General features: G+C 35.0%; 1 protein-coding gene across 2 annotated transcripts; it reads left to right on the top strand.

The window, feature by feature from the left end:
* The first annotated feature begins 5,531 nt into the window (after window positions 1-5,531).
* On the top strand, window positions 5,532-17,365 carry LOC121313284 (protein MAL2-like). Of its 2 annotated transcripts, none has more exons than XM_041245659.1 (4): window positions 5,532-5,713; window positions 6,241-6,411; window positions 9,330-9,545; window positions 17,262-17,365. In XM_041245659.1, the coding sequence occupies exons 1-4, from the start codon at window positions 5,603-5,605 to the stop codon at window positions 17,292-17,294; spliced, it is 531 nt and encodes a 176-aa protein (XP_041101593.1). In that variant the 5' UTR covers window positions 5,532-5,602; the 3' UTR covers window positions 17,295-17,365. The 2 variants fall into 2 exon arrangements, with proteins under 2 accessions (XP_041101593.1, XP_041101592.1); XM_041245658.1 differs by lacking the exon at window positions 17,262-17,365 and adding an exon at window positions 12,685-13,095 and having other exon boundaries at window positions 5,534-5,713.
* The last annotated feature ends 328 nt before the right edge of the window (window positions 17,366-17,693 follow it).

The following is a 17,693-nucleotide window of genomic DNA, read 5'->3' on the forward strand; positions in this document are numbered from 1 at the left end:
TTGGTTAAATGGTTTGCGTAGAATTGATTACACAAACATTATTGGATTGAGATGAAAGAAAAAACTGACTAGTTAGGCCTTTAACCCCTTTTATCTTTACAACAATTTTGGAACAGTCATATGTGCTTATCAGTAGTAGTATTTGTGGCCCAGATTGGAGAATAAGACCTATCATTTATGTTTCTTTCGTTCCCAGCGTATGTGGCGTTGCTGTGCTTAAAGAGACAGACCCATATCCCAGGACTATGGGTGTGCAGAGAACTCACTAGTACGTTCCTGGGAGTGCAGTAAAATGTAACAATGATTTTAAAGTCCTAATGTGTCATTTAAATAGTTTAATGTGAAATTTTTTCTGTGACAGACACAGATCTGCTATTTGAATCACTAGAAGCTTCTCATATAAATGCAAATTAACATTGGTCATGACTGTTGGTCAAGAAAGATATGATGGGTTTTAATCAGAGGGGGAAAAACTGCCTGTAGGCGGTATGTACAGGGTTTAATATACATAAAGTAGGGTTAATAATAATTTGGGGAATTGTGGCAAAGTGGTTTGCAGTGCGCAGGTGTAGAAATGATGTAATGCATAACAGATGACAGACAACAAAGTTCACGGTCCAAACAATTCTTTTTTGGTTTGGTTTGTAATCCAGGTTGTTGAGACCATACATAACAATCCCAGGAAATACACAACAATGTGTATTGCACTGTTTTAAACCATGGGTTACAGGCCCAAAATAATAAACACAGTATAAACACACCCAAAGACACAAAAACATGATCACAAGTCCAGAGTGTGTGCTAACTTGCAAGTGGTGAAATACAATTTATCATCTTAGAAAGTCATTTTTCACACTGCGGATCCACAGTGAAGTCACCAGGGGACGGCTTTTGAAAAATTTGGTAATCTGATTTGGTGTTTGATCAGGATTATATTGTGCAATTCAGTTTTTCAAAACATCAAAATGCGACCGGGATTATTATGACCGGCAGACTCCCTATCAGCCACAGAGGTCGTTGGTGCCCGGTGAACCATGGATTACCCTGCTGACCTAAACCCTCCCTACCCGGTCTCCGCTTGGCCAATTGTGCGCCGCCCCCTGGGAACTCCCGGTCACGGAATGCAATGATATAGTCTGGATTTGAAACTGTGATATCCAGGGGTTGATTCTTCAAAATGTTTAATCTGGGTAACAGTGATCTGGATTTTGTAATCCAATATTTTTTTAGGAGGTCATTATTTATAATATAGCCTAATTTAACAAAATTAATAAGATTGTGGTAATAATGAGTATTTATTTATGTTGTTTTATATAATTTGTTGTTTAACAAAAATCACACAAATCACTTTTAATGTTAGTGCACATAAAACACATTCATGCAAACAATTGTTATTTTATTTGTGCCTATTTAACAGAAATGAAATAACTAAATCTAAATTGAACAAAAAATAATATTTTTGAAAAAATAAGATGTGTTTTTAAATATCTTCGCCGTGTTCCTCGTCGGTCGGGAGTCCAGCATCTCAGACAAGCTTTAAAAGGAGGCGTATGTGAAAGCGTATGTGTATGCCACCATATTATTATTATTAAAGCTATATACCACTAAATATGGGTTTTCCTTTTTGCTTGCATGGATACAAAACTTAAATAAATAGAAAATATGATATTAGAACATTCGATTTTGACATATTGTGTGTGTTTGCTATGACAATTCAAACAAAATATCGCTGTTCTATGATGATTTAAAATCTAAATCCACCTCTGCAGTAGGAGCACAAAAATCCTGGTATTTTGTATCAAAGTAATCCTGACCTCCTCTTTTAAATTCTGAAAAACCCAATTGCATCATTTAGATCGTGATTAAAAGTGTGATCTGATTATAAAAAACAAAATCCCGATCGCATTTTGATGTTTTGAAAAACCCAATTGCACAATATAACCCAGATCAAAACTTGGGAATCCGATTATCAAAGTTTTGAAAAGCCAGCCCCTGGTATAGGGCGCTTCCTGTACGCCACGCGGAGTGTCTTTATGGATGCGGCACTAGGGAGCCGCCGAAGTTTTTATTTTTTTTAATAAGGTTTATCTCTTTCATTTTTAAAGGCGCACACAGACATTGAAAACATATGTCTAGTACAATATTTGTAATACCGGTATTTTATTATAATGCTTACTTCTGTGCATGTCTTAATAATTATGCCATTCATTAACCTCTATGTTTTAATATTGTAAAGATTTATTTTTCACTTACTCTGGATACAAGGGTTTTGTACACATTTTCCCTTGTCTTTGGTTCCCTCTAGTGTTAGTTTAGACTTATTGCTTTCGTAGAATCTTAAAAAAAAAAACAATTCTCCACCAGGTTTAGAATGTACAATGATGTTTCTTCAACTCTGATGCAGGCCAGTGGGTTCCCCTGGTCCCAGCAATCTCAGCAGGCACTTGAAGGGGAAAGAAAGCCATACCTCTTAATGTCCGCACAACCTCACTACTCCAGAACAGTACGGGTGTAGTAAGGCGGTGAGGTGAAGCTGCCCCTGCCAGTATGGGCACTGGTGCATTTCCGTTGTTATTTGACATGAGGGCGGCACCAGTTTGGCTTTAAAATAAACTCATAATGAACAATGACTTTGGCTATATTTACAATAAAGCTGTTTTTTTAAAAAATATTCTAACGTGGGTTTACAACAAATGCATGCCAGTGTGTGTCACTAGACGGTAATTTAGGAGGGACTGTGCTAATATTTAGGATTTCATGAATCATAAGAACGGTTCAATGAATTAAACATGCATAATATTAAATGTAACACAGTGTTTTGCGATAAAAAGCTGGTGTGGATCCTGTGCCACCGTTGAGGTGCGATGAGATGAGGGTAAAAGCTCTGAAGAATGTAAACGAGACGGCTCTTTTGCATTGTGATTCAGACGCTCTCTCGTTGTGTGGGGGAGTCGCCGGTTTGCGCCAGCCTCTTCTCTATTAAATCAACCCATATCAAAATAAAAAAGACAGGGTCACGTTGATTTTTGTTTCATGGAATAATAGTGCTACAATCATAGTGTGCGACCTGTGTTTGTGTGGTAAATATAGCCAGAGGACTTTAAGACAGTCTATATTGTTGGTTCTGCCCGTATTGACCTACTATGGGACAAGGACCACACATCGACACATTCATATTAGAACTGTAGAACTGTACTCTTTAAATATATGAGATTCATATCATAAAGTTACCAATCATGTAAAAGGAGCTGTGTATTTTTGTGTACTTTGTCTGAAAGAACCAGTGTGCATCGTTCTGCACTCAGCGAGTAAACAGAGTGTTACAAAGTGCTTACTTCCTACAAGTTTAAATATAGTCATTGTTACCACAGTTTTTGTCTATTACCCATGGAAAATTTTAAACAGGGCTTATCGCAGTTTTCTTGTTACTTGTTTTGAATGTTCATTTTACATAGATGTCACTGTCCCTATCGTTCTGCTCATTTTCTACAGACTACAGTTCTGGCGTTGCACTTGTTTTTGTAACTGTGCCACAAGCACAGCTGGTTTCACTTTATCCTGTTTCTTCCATTACACGAGGTGCAGGCCCATCTATATAGCAGCACTGCAAATGTTAAAAGTGCTTGTGATTTTCAACAAATTGTTTTCCTTTTCTTACATTTTATTCAAACAAATTGTAATTATAAATAATGATGTTTACATTTTCTAGTTGACTTATAAATATTTTTCGAGCATAGGAAAGTTTACAAACGAGAGGAAGCCATTCGGCCCATCTTGCTCCTTTGGTTGTTAGTAGCTTATTGATCCCAGAATCTCATCAAGCAGCTTCTTAAAGGATCCCAGGGTGTCATCTTCAACAACATCGGTGTCGGTTGAGTGTTGAAAATGGGACATGTCTCAGACAGTTGTTTTTTGCTCAAGCTAATCTTAATAGAGGAAGTCTTATTGCACAGGTGACTTTTCATTTTGACCTCACAAAAGTGTAATACGACTTTTCATGGACTACAGTTTTCAGAAAGAACCCGTATTTGAACTTTACCTATTAGCATATCCAGATACTACATATGTGTTTTAATTGTTTAGTAAATTTGAGTTGTAAGAAAGGAAACAATGAAAAGCATTTACTCTGTCCTTCCTGCTCAAGGTATATGCCAGGACCAAAAAGCAATTAACCCTAGTCTAAGGATATGGTAGCTAATCAAAACACACACACACACACACACACACACACACACACACACACAAACACACACACACACTCCAGTGCACATTATGATTGCTTATCTAAACAGAAGCCACTTTTACCTCCATTGCTTAAATAATTATTAACTTCAAGGTAGATGTAATAATCAGGCTACAATGGGTTTGAAAATGTAAGCCTTTCCAAAGCATGAAAGCTCAATTAGACTCAGCTGCACTTGCCAAAGCATCTGTCTATGTAGTTCCTTTTAACCTTGCAATGGTATGACACTTTAATAACATGCTACTACAGCATTAACACAGTTAACCGTTTGCTAAAGTTTCCTGAAGATAATACTGGTTTTATTGTGTGATCCAGATGGCAACATAATAAATATGCCAATGCAATGTAGACAAATGTATCTAAAGCCACAGCACCTTTAGTTAACACTTCCTTTGCCAAATTAAGTGAGTTTGCTGCAGAAGTCATCATTAATTGCACAGACAGGATAAGCCTTTGTTGGGTTTGCATAAAACAGTTAACAAAACTTTCAAGCTGTAGATATCAACTCCACACACGTTTCAGACGTTTGTTGAATTTTTACAGTTAATCATTTACATCTTGTTTACCAAGAGGCATATTTGCAAAGCTTTCGTTATAATATTTAAAGGGCACATTTTAGGAAACTGCACACTGGAATGTTTATATATTTGTGTTTGTTGTTTTGTTCTGATCTTAACATATATGGGTCTTAATACTGCCACTACTCATACAATTCAAATACAACCCTTTGAGTGTTGTGCAATTAAAAGAAAGGACCTCTGCAGTCAGTAAACAAACAAAAAAAGGAAAAAAGAAAGAAGTAGAGGAAAACAGTTTGCAAATCAAAAGAAAAACAAAATACCTTAATTACCTATATAATATTTTGTCCTTTTTTGTTTACAAAAATGATTTCAATCTTTAAATCTTATAGCATTCTAGATTTTTTTTAAATCATGTTTGTCCATTTATAAAAATCGGATATAACCAGGATAACACATACAATCTGTTCCTTGCCTAAAACGAGTTTAACAGTCATCAGCTGATTTTTTTTATTCCTTTTTGACTGTAACAAAAAACAAATCTTCTCATTCGTGCTTACAAAAGAACTGAACGAAATATTAAATATTGTTTGTATGTTTTGCTTTTAAAGTTAACTACAGGTATGTAAAATACTATGGTATTCCCTTCAACTCAAATTGATAACGTCACTATTACAGTTCATACATTGTTTTACTGATTGGAGCTGTCTGCGTCACCAACGGTGATTATTTGAATAGAATAGGGAGTGGTGCACCTGCCTTTGTATTAGACTCACTTATTACACCAGGAATTTACTTGACATTTTCTTCTCACGGCTGAAAATACAAGGAGACCGCGACAATGTCTGCACCTCCAAATCCCACTTTGGCCTTCTCAGTTTTCAAGATATCTTTGCCTACAGGATTCGACGTTTTGAGAACGTATTCAGGAGTGTTCGTCTGCTTGGAGATAGTAAGTGGCGATTTCTGCACAATAATAATATATCCTCATAAAGGTACTCAGTGATGAAGATGTTGAACCTCTATGTAGGATGTGGGAAGTTGGTATGGTGAGTTGTAATAGTTCACCTTTTTATAAAGCTACAATGTCACCCCTGTTTACCTCAGCTGTTGCAGTTGTGAGGGGACTGTAGGTCAAAATGTTAACGCTGACACTTAGAAGTTTTGTGCCTCCTGTTTTACTGTATGCATTTTGTTGGAGAATATAACTAGTACACTACCTGAGCTGTATACGGTGGTTAATACTGTATTGTTTTATTGTGAGAGACATTTCATTAGTGATTACGTGGAATATTACTAGGGTAGTGATTTATTAATGTTTTACCTACAAGGAATTAAAACAAAAACAAACAAATATCTACTACTTAAAAAAAAAAGATCGAATTGTGTCTTTCATAAATGTTATACATTTTGTCTAAACCACAAAAACAAAACAAAACAAAAAAACCTAATAACACATTTTTGTTTATATTTTTGCAGCTTTTTGGCGGTCTGGTATGGATTTTGGTAGCCGCTTCGAATGTCCCAGTACCCCTCATGCAGGGTTGGGTGATGTTTGTTTCAGTTACCACGTTTATGTTTTCAACCCTGTACCTATTTTTGTTTCTATGCGGCTTTGTTGATAGAATAAACACGGATTGGAATTTCTTGGTAAGTAGTTTGTTGTTTTATCTTTGTTTTAATAAGTGTCACTCGTGTCAGCGACTTAATTAATTGCTAAAGATAGCTATGACTGTCGAGCCACCCCCTTGCAGTACATCCAGAAAACGCCGGATACCGCCGCCCGATTTCATGGGGATGTGAGTGGTATCGCTACATACATTTATTTATTTATTTATTTATTTATTGTAAAGAATGTACTGGAATACAAAACACTAAGAATACATCACCATGTTGTACTACAGTGGTTACAGGAGCATTTTTACAGGGTACCAATAGTCATCAGCAGTGATCCTAGGAATCCGTTTGCTGCAGAATAACACAGAAAAACACGGATTTTCTGTTTTTTGGCGATTTTTTAGGGTCGATTGCAGTATACCAGTGACTTTGTCAGCATCAAGTGGACTAACAAGCGGTTAAGCAGATCTGTACTTAGTCCTGATTGCAGTTTACCAAACACCAATCCCAAATATTGGTTTAGCTGACCTGAACAAGTGGAACAAGTTAGACCGATAATGAGGACTAACCCATAATAAGCCATTCCAAATGCGGGTGGAAATTCACAATTTAAAGTGTAACGACAAACTCGGACATTTATGTGTACATTGTCATTACTAGCATTTCATAAACAATAAAAATGAAGATATTGGAGGAATAAAAGTCAAAAGTCAGAAATATGAAAAGGTATGAAAAAAGCAAATACTAAATATATGAATGATAAAAAGATAAAAGCGTTTTTATTACATTAGGCGTGATTCTGGCAAACACATTTAAGTAAAAGTACACCTATATTCATAATATAATTGTAGCTACTACTTGTCTTTATATGCACATTCAGCACAGGGTTCATACTTGCATTTTAACTTCCTGGTAGCCTATTGCTGACACTGAACGTTTATTGTTTATTAATACACATTACACTGACATTTCAGGTTAAACTGAATACACCAAGAGTGCATGCTTTTTTATTATTTAAATACACAGAATATTATTGTGCAGCGCTTTATTAACGTTTTTTACAATATTTTAATGAAAAAACAAAACCAGTCTCTTCAGAACACTTTGTTCATGAACCATAATAAATTACACAAAAAGGAAAAGGGTGCCACATTGCTATAGTAGTGTATCTAAACTACTGTATACATTTGCTGCCTACCTAAGAAAATGAATAATTGCTTAATATAGTGTATCAAGCAAACGTAATAAGTTAGTCCTCCCGAACAGGATCATATCACATCAGATTTGGTGCACTGCAAACAGGATCTTGTTTAGTCCGATTTAGCGGATGATCAACCTGTGAAGATTATTTTCTGGTATGCTGCAATCGGGATTAGCGGTTGTAATAACTTTAATCCAATCAAGTGGACAAAATCTGCTTAATCCGCAAATTAGACGCATCAAGTGGATTAATTTAAGTCTACATAAACATACCTGTCTAATAGAACTGCTTCTGGTATTCAAGTTCAGTTTGGGTGCGTTGTTAAATTCATCGCTGCTCTGAAGTGACATCACTTGGCGTTCATCAGTGCGGGGAATTTAACAACTCTTTGGTGAATCAGCATAGCTGATAATAATAATAATAGAAAGGTTGCTGCTGCGGCATGCAAGGCTGTGGCTGCCCTGTACGAGATGAAAGGTTATTGGAACGAAGCTTTAGTTATCTTAAACTGACTAATTAGGAGCTAGCCTGTTATATTAAAATATAGAAAGTAGCTGGCTTTCAAATACAGTTCGCCCACTTTTCGTAACATTATAACATATTTGTTTGAAGTATAAAAGGACAAATAACATACAGTATATATAAAATCGAATTCTTGTACGTCACCAGCTCAGTCAGCTACTCTGGATAAATTGACACGTGATGTTGTTTGTCAATATGTTTATTAGCGCTATTATATTCTGATTAAAAATACACAACTTCATACCCATTTTCAGAAGATTTGGCATCTCTGAATCTACAATTACATTGATTATAGTTTCTCCATGCAAGACAAACTCCCACAGTGGGAGCTGCCATTTTGCTTTTGCTGCAGTTCACCAACTCTCTACCCGGTGAATCCACTGCTTCGGCGGTGATGTACCGGTGAATTTAACAGCAGTTCGTTGAGCAACTCGTGGTGAATTTAACAGCGGTTTGGTGAATCCGCTTTACATCGGTGCATGCAGCGGTGAATTTACAAAGAACCCTTTACTTCAGTATTCAGAGCTGTCAAAGGTGCCGAAAACAGTAAAAAATACCCCTAAAGATCGGGTCAGCGAGTTTGGCAAGGACGAATTTCACGTTGATGACAGTAACGTGCTGTTACACTCGTAGGTAGACCATTGTAGAACACATGGGAAGCGCTAAACAAGATGAGGCCGAAACAGCAAGGCCATCGAAAACACTGAAACAGTCCACTGTGTTTCGATCATTTCACCGTCTACAACTGAAACCTCTGGTAACTCCATTGTAAAATAAAGGTTGGACTTGTAAAGTCTATAGATAAGTAGATTTGGGGGGGACTTCGCGCAGCATTCAAAACAGTGCTTGAGTAATTTTGGAGCCAGTATTAACCAAAGAGCTTCTGTGGCCATTTAGTATATGTATGTTTGTGTCCGGCGTCTTTTTTTTTTTTTTTTTTTTTTTAAATCAAATTTAAACTCCAGCTAAGACAAAAATCAGAAGAAAATCAGTGTTTCTGTACATTATGATGTCATTTGTAAAATGTTTTTATAACGATCTATGCACATTATTTTATATACATTATTTTCTAAGTTATGTTTACTCCTTTCTTGTAAAGATTCAATGAAAATACACTACTGTTTTACTTGGTAGTTATGAATAGAACAATATTGCAAATATAAAACAAAAAGTAAGAAAAGGGTAAAAAATGTAAGCAATATACTATTATTATTTTTTTTTTTCTTAGGACTTTGTTTACCATTTTATTGCCTTGCTGTTCTACTTTGGAGCCTCCCTACTTGAAGCTGCAACAACAGCCGCAGCTGGTGTTATAGTACCAGTGAATTCCACCTTCACCTCCAGCCCCACCCTCACCATTGGAGCATGTACTCTAGTGCTGCCACAAGGGAATGTTGTCACCTTCTTAGATTATCGTCAGTATAGCATAAACGTTGCAGCAACTGTAAGTATTATATACCTTATCACTGTATAATTTATGTAATGGAGATTGTTTGAATAGGGAAGTGGTTGTGCACTAGTTGTTAATATTCTTTTGCATATTCACTTAAAAGGGTACTGGACATCATCAAACAACTTAGGAAAATGGAGATGCCATAAAATAGAATTAGGGCTTTTGTTTTTCTGTGTTTATCAAAGTTCTTGGGCATTTCAGGGTTGGTATAGCCCAGATTTAATTCGGGGAAGCAGTTAATTTGGAGTTTAAGCATCTAACTCAATTATGCCAGTCTAGATGACTACAATCTCTCCGACAGATAACACTGGATTTAGACATGTCAATGTAGATGTGATTTTCGTGACCTGTAGTCACTAACATGCTCATTGACTGGGCAGAATATCAGTTAGGATGGCAATGAGCAGAAGGGGCTCAGAATTGCCTAAATTTAGTTCTTTAGGCATTGGTAATGGTCATTTGTGCTTCTGAAAAAACAAACAAAACCAAAAAAAAAGCACAAGGTATGCTTTACAATAAATGGCTGCAAACCCCAATACAAGTGGAGAGTCTGCCTCCAGTTTTGGTGAAAATAAAAAAGAGCAGAAAACCAAATTTTTCGTTTGAGAAAGTAGAAATACTTGTTGATGCAGTTCTTAATTTATATAAAACCTTCCCGCAAGACATACATAAAAATGATAACCAAAAGTAAAAAGTTCTAAATATAATTAAACTACGCATAAAAAAGCATCCACAGTGTCATAGTGTCAGGAAAATGGCGTCTCTGTCATACTGTCACGCATAACCCTAAAATATGGCAGATATATATTTTTAACCCATACATTAAGTCACTGCAGTCACTGGCACATTTAGTCTTATCCCTGCAAATAGGACATTGGTACCTTAAATGGTCTCTGTAATTCAAAGCTTTGGCAGCTTGCCAGAGGTATATTTGTAAAATTACTGGCACAAAACTGGTCATTTGTATTGCACTTTACCCATAAGAAAACATGTTTACTAAATATGGTGCTAATATCTCAAAGCCTTCGTTCTGTCATTTGGAGATCTGAGTCACATGATCACAAACTGGCATCCATAGTTGGTCACAGCGTTCCCTGTAGGTCTAACAAACACCTAGTGCCAGTGTTGTAAAAGCCTCCAAGAAAAAGTGTCAAGAATCACGAAAATACAGTTGAACTAGATGTTCATGGTGTAACTCAATAAGAGGGCTGGAAAAAACAACAACACGTATAGCTAATTTCTAGATACGGAAGAAGCTAATGTGGAAACCAGGCTTATTAACAGTATAAATAACTTTAATTTTTTGTTATTCCATGTATCAGGAAAGATCACAAAAATAAGAAATATTTCAGAAAGAATGTGTGCTCTGTGTGTGTATGTTTAAAGTTACACAGTTGATGATGAATTGTTCTTCTAAAGGACATGGTTTCATTAAACACCTCATTCATCCCTTTTTAATAAAAGAAGCTCAGGCAAATTGTGCTCCCACACTATTGTTATGCCACACCTGTACTCAGTGAGCTCAGACAGGTCTTGTCAGAGTCACACCTGTGTGAATGTGAGAATATTGGTGAGGCGTAATTGCTGCACATTGTTCAAGATGTAATTGCTATGTAAAGCACTTTTAGATGTGTCAGTGCCTGAAACACGATATCATTCTTTAAAAGATTATTAATAATGAATAGTTCATCAATAGTGCAAGTGAAATTGTAACTCTTTGAAAATATGGTGTTGATCAGTTAGTTGGAATCAGTATTTTATGTCCATGTGCCTTTTTTATGAAGAGAAAGTAGAACCGGAAGTTTCTCATATGGTTGCTTTATCATTTTTTCATGCTGTCCCTTATTTTCAAAGAGGTATTTGCGTGGATATATTTGATAAAAATCTTAATTTTAAATAATAAATGTCAATTTACAGTTGTAACTGGTTTACTACTCCTATAAAAACAACAATATTGCAAAACAGACTGAAGTAAACATAACAGGTCTTATGAAAATGTATTAATGCTAAAAACAAGATGTTATCGCCTTTTAACCTTGCCTTGCGATCTGTGATCTGCCCTCATTAGACCAAACAACAGACTAATATTAGTACTGCCTGGTGTAGAAGTTGAGGAAAACATAAGGTAGGCCTGTCAATGGTCCCATGTCACTTCTAACAGTTATTGCCTTAAGAGCCTCCATCGGCTTATTTAGTATTTACTTGGATGAATAATAATGGAAGTATGTTTAAACATGCCAAATCAGATCAACTTTCAAACAAGTGAGATTATGTCAGCTACAGTATACAGGGGACAACAGACAGGTATTTTGCAATAACTAGTAAATCCCGTTTTGAAAATTCAAGGCCTGTGTTGCATGCTAACTTGGTGCAGCTGCCGTCAGTTGCAAACAAGAGAAGAAAAACAAAACATTGAATTTTTTTTTTATTTTTTTAACTTAAATAATTAAAGGGTGGATACCACTTGGCCATAACTTGCTAAGTTATTGGCTTAACAGGTTTGTACTGAACAACTTTGGTAGTTTGGGAAAGAAGACAGTAATACTAACTGACATAACCACTATTGGAGTTCAAGGCAAAACAATTATTATTATTATTATTATTATTATTATTATTATTATTATATTATTATTATTATTATTATGTACATTACTACAAAGTCTAATTAATCGCTTTGTTATTACATTGATGAAGACAAACTGCATGATCTGTTAATATAATTGAACATAACAGTAGATCGTCGCAATAAAAAAAGCTCTCTATACAGGACCGAACTTAATGAAAACTATCTTATCGACACAACTATCCCAGTTGTTTAAATGACATTCTACGTATGTTTCTGTATAGACCTAGACACTTAACTCCACATGCAAACAGTGTGTTACTCTCAATTGATAGATTAGCAGAAATAAGACATACCCAGAAAAAAGACCATTTCTTGTTATTTTTAAGTTTATTTTAAATTTCTATGTGCCAGTATTGCTGTGTTGTTACATCCATTAGATCTACCTAAATAATTACATTGATTTACAAAAGTAACACGTTTATCACTGGTTTCCCAAACCGAAACCAATTTATCTTGACAAATGCTTGCTGAACAACTGTTCCTTATGTTTCTTTTATATTTCAGATATTGTCATTTGTGGTGACAGCATGTTATGCCTGCAGTATGTTGCTGGGATTCAGAAGGTGGAGAGTGTAGTACTGCATGACTCTTGCTGCACATATTCTATACAAAACCATTATAGCTGGGAAACTATGCAATGAACAAAGCATCTGGATACAGAGTATTGAACTATTATTTGTCTTTCCTTTTTTTTTTTTTTTACCACTCAAAGCCTATCAGTGTCGTCTGACATATTTATCAGGAATAACCAGGAACTCAAAATAATGTACCGTAAAAATCGTTTTATAGGTCGCACCGGCTTAAAAGTCGCTCCCCCCTTTAAGACTTCAATTGTAGGAAAACCTTTTTTGTGTTTAAAATACTTTTTTTACATTTTCTTTTTCCTACATGCTCAACACCAACAAATAAAGAAAGTTACACAGGTTTAGTTTCGAAATAATCCTTATTTGCAACATTTTATTGCAATAATTTTACAGTGTTGTTTTTTTGTTTTTAGTTAAACTGCTAGAAACTATTATTTTTCAAAATTCAAAAAGTAATAATTAACAGAGTGTAAAATCGTTATACATTGCACATCACAACTGTATTAAACTAGCGTTTTTTTATTTATTTTTATTCAAGAACATATCTTCTTTGCTTTACTGAATATTTCTTTCCAAAACCACTTAGACAATAGTTCCAGCTGCATTGACTTTTACAAATGTGTTCTATTAATTCAAATTTAAAAAAAAAAAAACTATTAAACAGGGCACCATCTAATAACCAGTAAACAAAACATGTTAGTGGTGCATACAGTGCAGTACAATTGCATTCAATTTCCAGCTGTAAAAATACATTAATTTTGTTTTGTTAATCAGAACCATAACCATACACATACTTTACAAGTGTACCACTGCGTCGCACTGACATTATGTATGTATTAATACAGTATGTATTAAAGTCATTCAAAGTACTCCATCCAAACAAAATGTTTTCTGCATTGGTCCATAAACACTTTCCTCCTATCAGCTCATTTTGCTTTGGCCATTTTAAGTTTGTCTTTGCTTGGTCTCCACGTACTGTTTTTCAGCATTGTGATTAACGTGTATTTCGGTAAATTTAACAGCGAGCAATTTCAAACATGTTGAGTAGCGTTTTCTTCTTTTTTTCTTATTGTCCTACTTTATCCAGTCTCAAAGTCACCTGCATTATTATATCATTGCAGTTACAGCAAAGGGAAGACTTGAAAGGTTTACTACTCAGATTTATAACCAGTAGTTGTTTGGTACGGATCCCAGAGGCAGGTTCAGCTTGAAAATTGACAAATCAGTGGCTCGGGAGGGCGGGAATAAGGAAATTCATTGAGACTGACAGCTATATTGTGTTAATACTAAGTGAAGCAGTATAGCTGTGACGTTTTCGAGAGGAGGTAAGTCAAGAGTCTGAATGCTTGCGTTTAACATTCAAAACGACTAAGGGTACTGAGAGTAAGAAATTAAAACTTTTAATTAGAACAGTGGTTTTGTGTTTCTGCCTAGCAACATAATGTGAATGTCATAGATTATGAACAAATAAATCGGGCTGTTGACGGTTAAGTTTGTGTGAGCCATAGCCGTGGCTGTAATAATCCCATTGTGGAACTGGTACATTAGTTTATTATTAGATACACTGATGCATACGTCGCTCCCACCTTTTAAGGGTCCCGCAAAAATGCATAGAAAATCGACTTATACAACGTTTTTTACGGTAACTGCTGTTCCTGTTTTGTGTGTTACATTTTCAGTATTTTTCTAGAATATCTGCATGTTTTGCATTTGTGTAAATAATGAAAAAACTATCTAAAACAAACAATCTTTTCTTCATAAGACAAGTGGTTCTAATCTTTTTATAAGTCATTTTGACACAATACAAACTTTATTATTTAAAGTCATTTGTGTGGTGTCTTAAAATAATTTTAAAAGTCTTTAAGTTGTATTAAGTTTAACTTTCAGATATGTTGAAATAATGATGTGCATTCTAAAATAAAATTTTAAGAATAATCTTGCGATCATTAAACTAAAGATGTGTGACTCATTAGGCAAAATTTCTACCTTCCCTTCGACATTAAAACCTATTGATAACTTAAACCATTGTGCAATGTACAGTACACATACAGCTATGGCCAAAACGATTTGCATCACCCTATAGAATTAAATCATTTTGCTTCATTAAGTCGAATGAAACCTGGTGAATAATGTTATGTTAACATATTGAATTACATTCTGATATGTAGTTTTTCCATATACTTAATGAAAAACTGGCGAATTCAAAATTGTGACATTTCGAAATCGAACTGAAATAATACTATGAAGGCTTCCGGTAGACTTTTGTGGTATAATTTTGTAGTTCCTTTGATTACATGATGTTAAATAAAATATCAAACATATGTTATGGCCATAGCTGTATGTATCATCATCCACAAACACTCAAACAATCTCTGATGTAAAACTGAAAGAAGGCATTGGACAAACAAGTGCTGTAGAAGCTTCTGGCTCTGCATTGTGATTATGGTACATGACCATAATGGGTGGCCAAGGCAGCACTGATTTGATGTTACAAGCTAATGTACAAGGTCTTTTAAATGTTCCAGAGCAATAAATAACATACTAGTAATACTATACAATACTATGTAACAATACATAATACTTTTACTAAACATAACTGGTTACTGCTTTTAATTCTAAAGGTTATTAAATGCAAACAAACATTTTTGTACTGTTGCATTTTGAATTGTAAAGTTTCTTTCAATTACTTGTCCGCTAAGCAGAACTGTTGAAAACAAATGCTACTGTCTGTAGAACAGTAATTGACTATATAACCAGTAGATGGCAACCTTGTCTTAAAATATCAAATTTTTAGGTAAGGATATGAAAACCTTCAAAAATGTATATACAGCTAGCACATCAATGTCAATATTAAATGTACAGTAGTTATCAGGGATTTAAAGCATTTTGCAGGTTTTCTTTCTTTTCTGCTGGATAAATACATTGTGTTGCATTGTGTTGTACTGCTGTATGTAAATAAAATAGCTTGGACTAAAACATGTAAAATACATTTGTCCAAACTGGTTTAATGAGTGTTAAAGTGAAATTAAAATACATTGTTGGTGTTTTAGTTGTTTGTAGTATTACAAACTTTCTTTATGCAATCATTTTTATATTTGAGTTACATTGAACAAAGTTGCAGTGCTCAGATGTGTTCTTGTTCTTCGTATAAGCCTTTATGAATAGTAATCGTTTCCACCAACAGTTAGGTGCAGACTTGTAATTTATAAGAAACATGGTGAAATTGGAAATTATGTGGGACACTAATGGGTCACAAATGCTAATATATCTTTTTCTGATTATGATTAATATAAGAATAAAGGCTTCTCTATTTCTTGTAAAACACTATGAGACTGATCCCTCTGTTGCTTGTAAAACAATATGAGAATGATTCCTCTCTATTGCTTGTTAAACACTTGGTTCTGTTTTGAGCTCTATGTGCTCACCAGAGTGCCCTGAGAATGACATTTTCTTGCCATTCTTTCTGCAGACCTGATTGAACCTGATTGTAGAGGGAGCAGAGGGCAGTCATTGGTACAGTGTGCTTATTGCAAATGGAATACAGTATGGGGTTTGTGGTGGTGGCCATTGGTTCTACAGAGTGAAATACATCGCTAATGTATAGAAACCAGAAGTGGAGAACTCAGACTCATTTTTTTTTACTCCGACTCCAGACTCGGACTCCAGACTCAGAAGCAGGGAACTCCGACTCAACAAGCTCTTGACTCGGACTCGACTTGACTCTTTGACCCTGTGACTCGACTCGAGAATCAAGTGCCCCAATAGAACGAGTATTTAGTCATGGTGGAATATACATGCAACCACATTGAGCTTGTTTGAGTGGCAGCATTCTCAGTGCACTCATCTTTTTAAAGTATACTTATGTTTTCAGTTATATAAAAAGACTTGATTTAATTAATTAGACACTCAGCACATAATCTGTTTTAAGGAAAAATGAGTTTACTGGGAGGCTTTCTCAGTGATGAGTTTATTATATTCTTTGATGTATTGGGTAATTCATTTGATATACATCACATGGCTGAATAAAACTGACTTAAATATGATTGTCCTTTCATTATATATTTATGTTGTTTTTAATACGGCGATGAAATTTACACACTATAAAACTTTTCTTTGCTATTATATTGGTTGGTATCTGAATTTAACTTTTTTTTATTCATTTCAATGCCTACAGAAATGTGAGAACACATGCAAATTCATAAAATCCTTGTACTTGCTTTAATAATTGACTCCATTTTACTTATAATTTAAAAATATTAATTATATTTTGAAATACCTGAGTTGTTGCTTTCACTGGACTAGATTGTTGGGACTCAGACTTGACTCGGTTCGATTGGAAAATTCGATTCGGGCTCGGGACCTTGTAGCTCTGGACTCGGACACTACTAGAAATTTTTGGAAACGACTCTGACTCGAACAATTGTTACTCGCCTCCAACGCTGATAGAAACTGATTTATCATGGCCAGATGGATAACTGTTTTTTTTTTTTTTTTTAGAAGAAGAAACTGATGAAGCAAGGAATGTTGTAAGTTTTTTAATGCAACCATTGGTAATCTAATTACTGTATAATACACTGTAAAATGCTTAGTTGGAGATGGAGAAGATTAAATAATAAAATTGCATTGTTTTCGGATCGTTTGATGAGCAGAATGTTTAAAAACTATATGGTATCACGTTTAAAAAACAAAAACGATATCTTCACTTCTGTCCTAATTGGCAGCTATAGATTCCTAATTCTGGATAAAATACTCTATCCTCCCTTCCCTTTCCATTGGCTTCTAGGAAGTGTTCAAGTAGTAAAATGTATTAATGTTGTATACACTGGCTATGCAATTTACAGTTATCACAAGTTTTCAGCCCTGCTGGGAACCTGGATTCACAGTAATCTGTGAACACATGAAATGTTAGAAATGGAAACATTTTCTTGT

This window comes from Polyodon spathula, chromosome 3, assembly GCF_017654505.1.
Source record: "Polyodon spathula isolate WHYD16114869_AA chromosome 3, ASM1765450v1, whole genome shotgun sequence".
NCBI classification, from domain to species: domain Eukaryota; kingdom Metazoa; phylum Chordata; class Actinopteri; order Acipenseriformes; family Polyodontidae; genus Polyodon; species Polyodon spathula.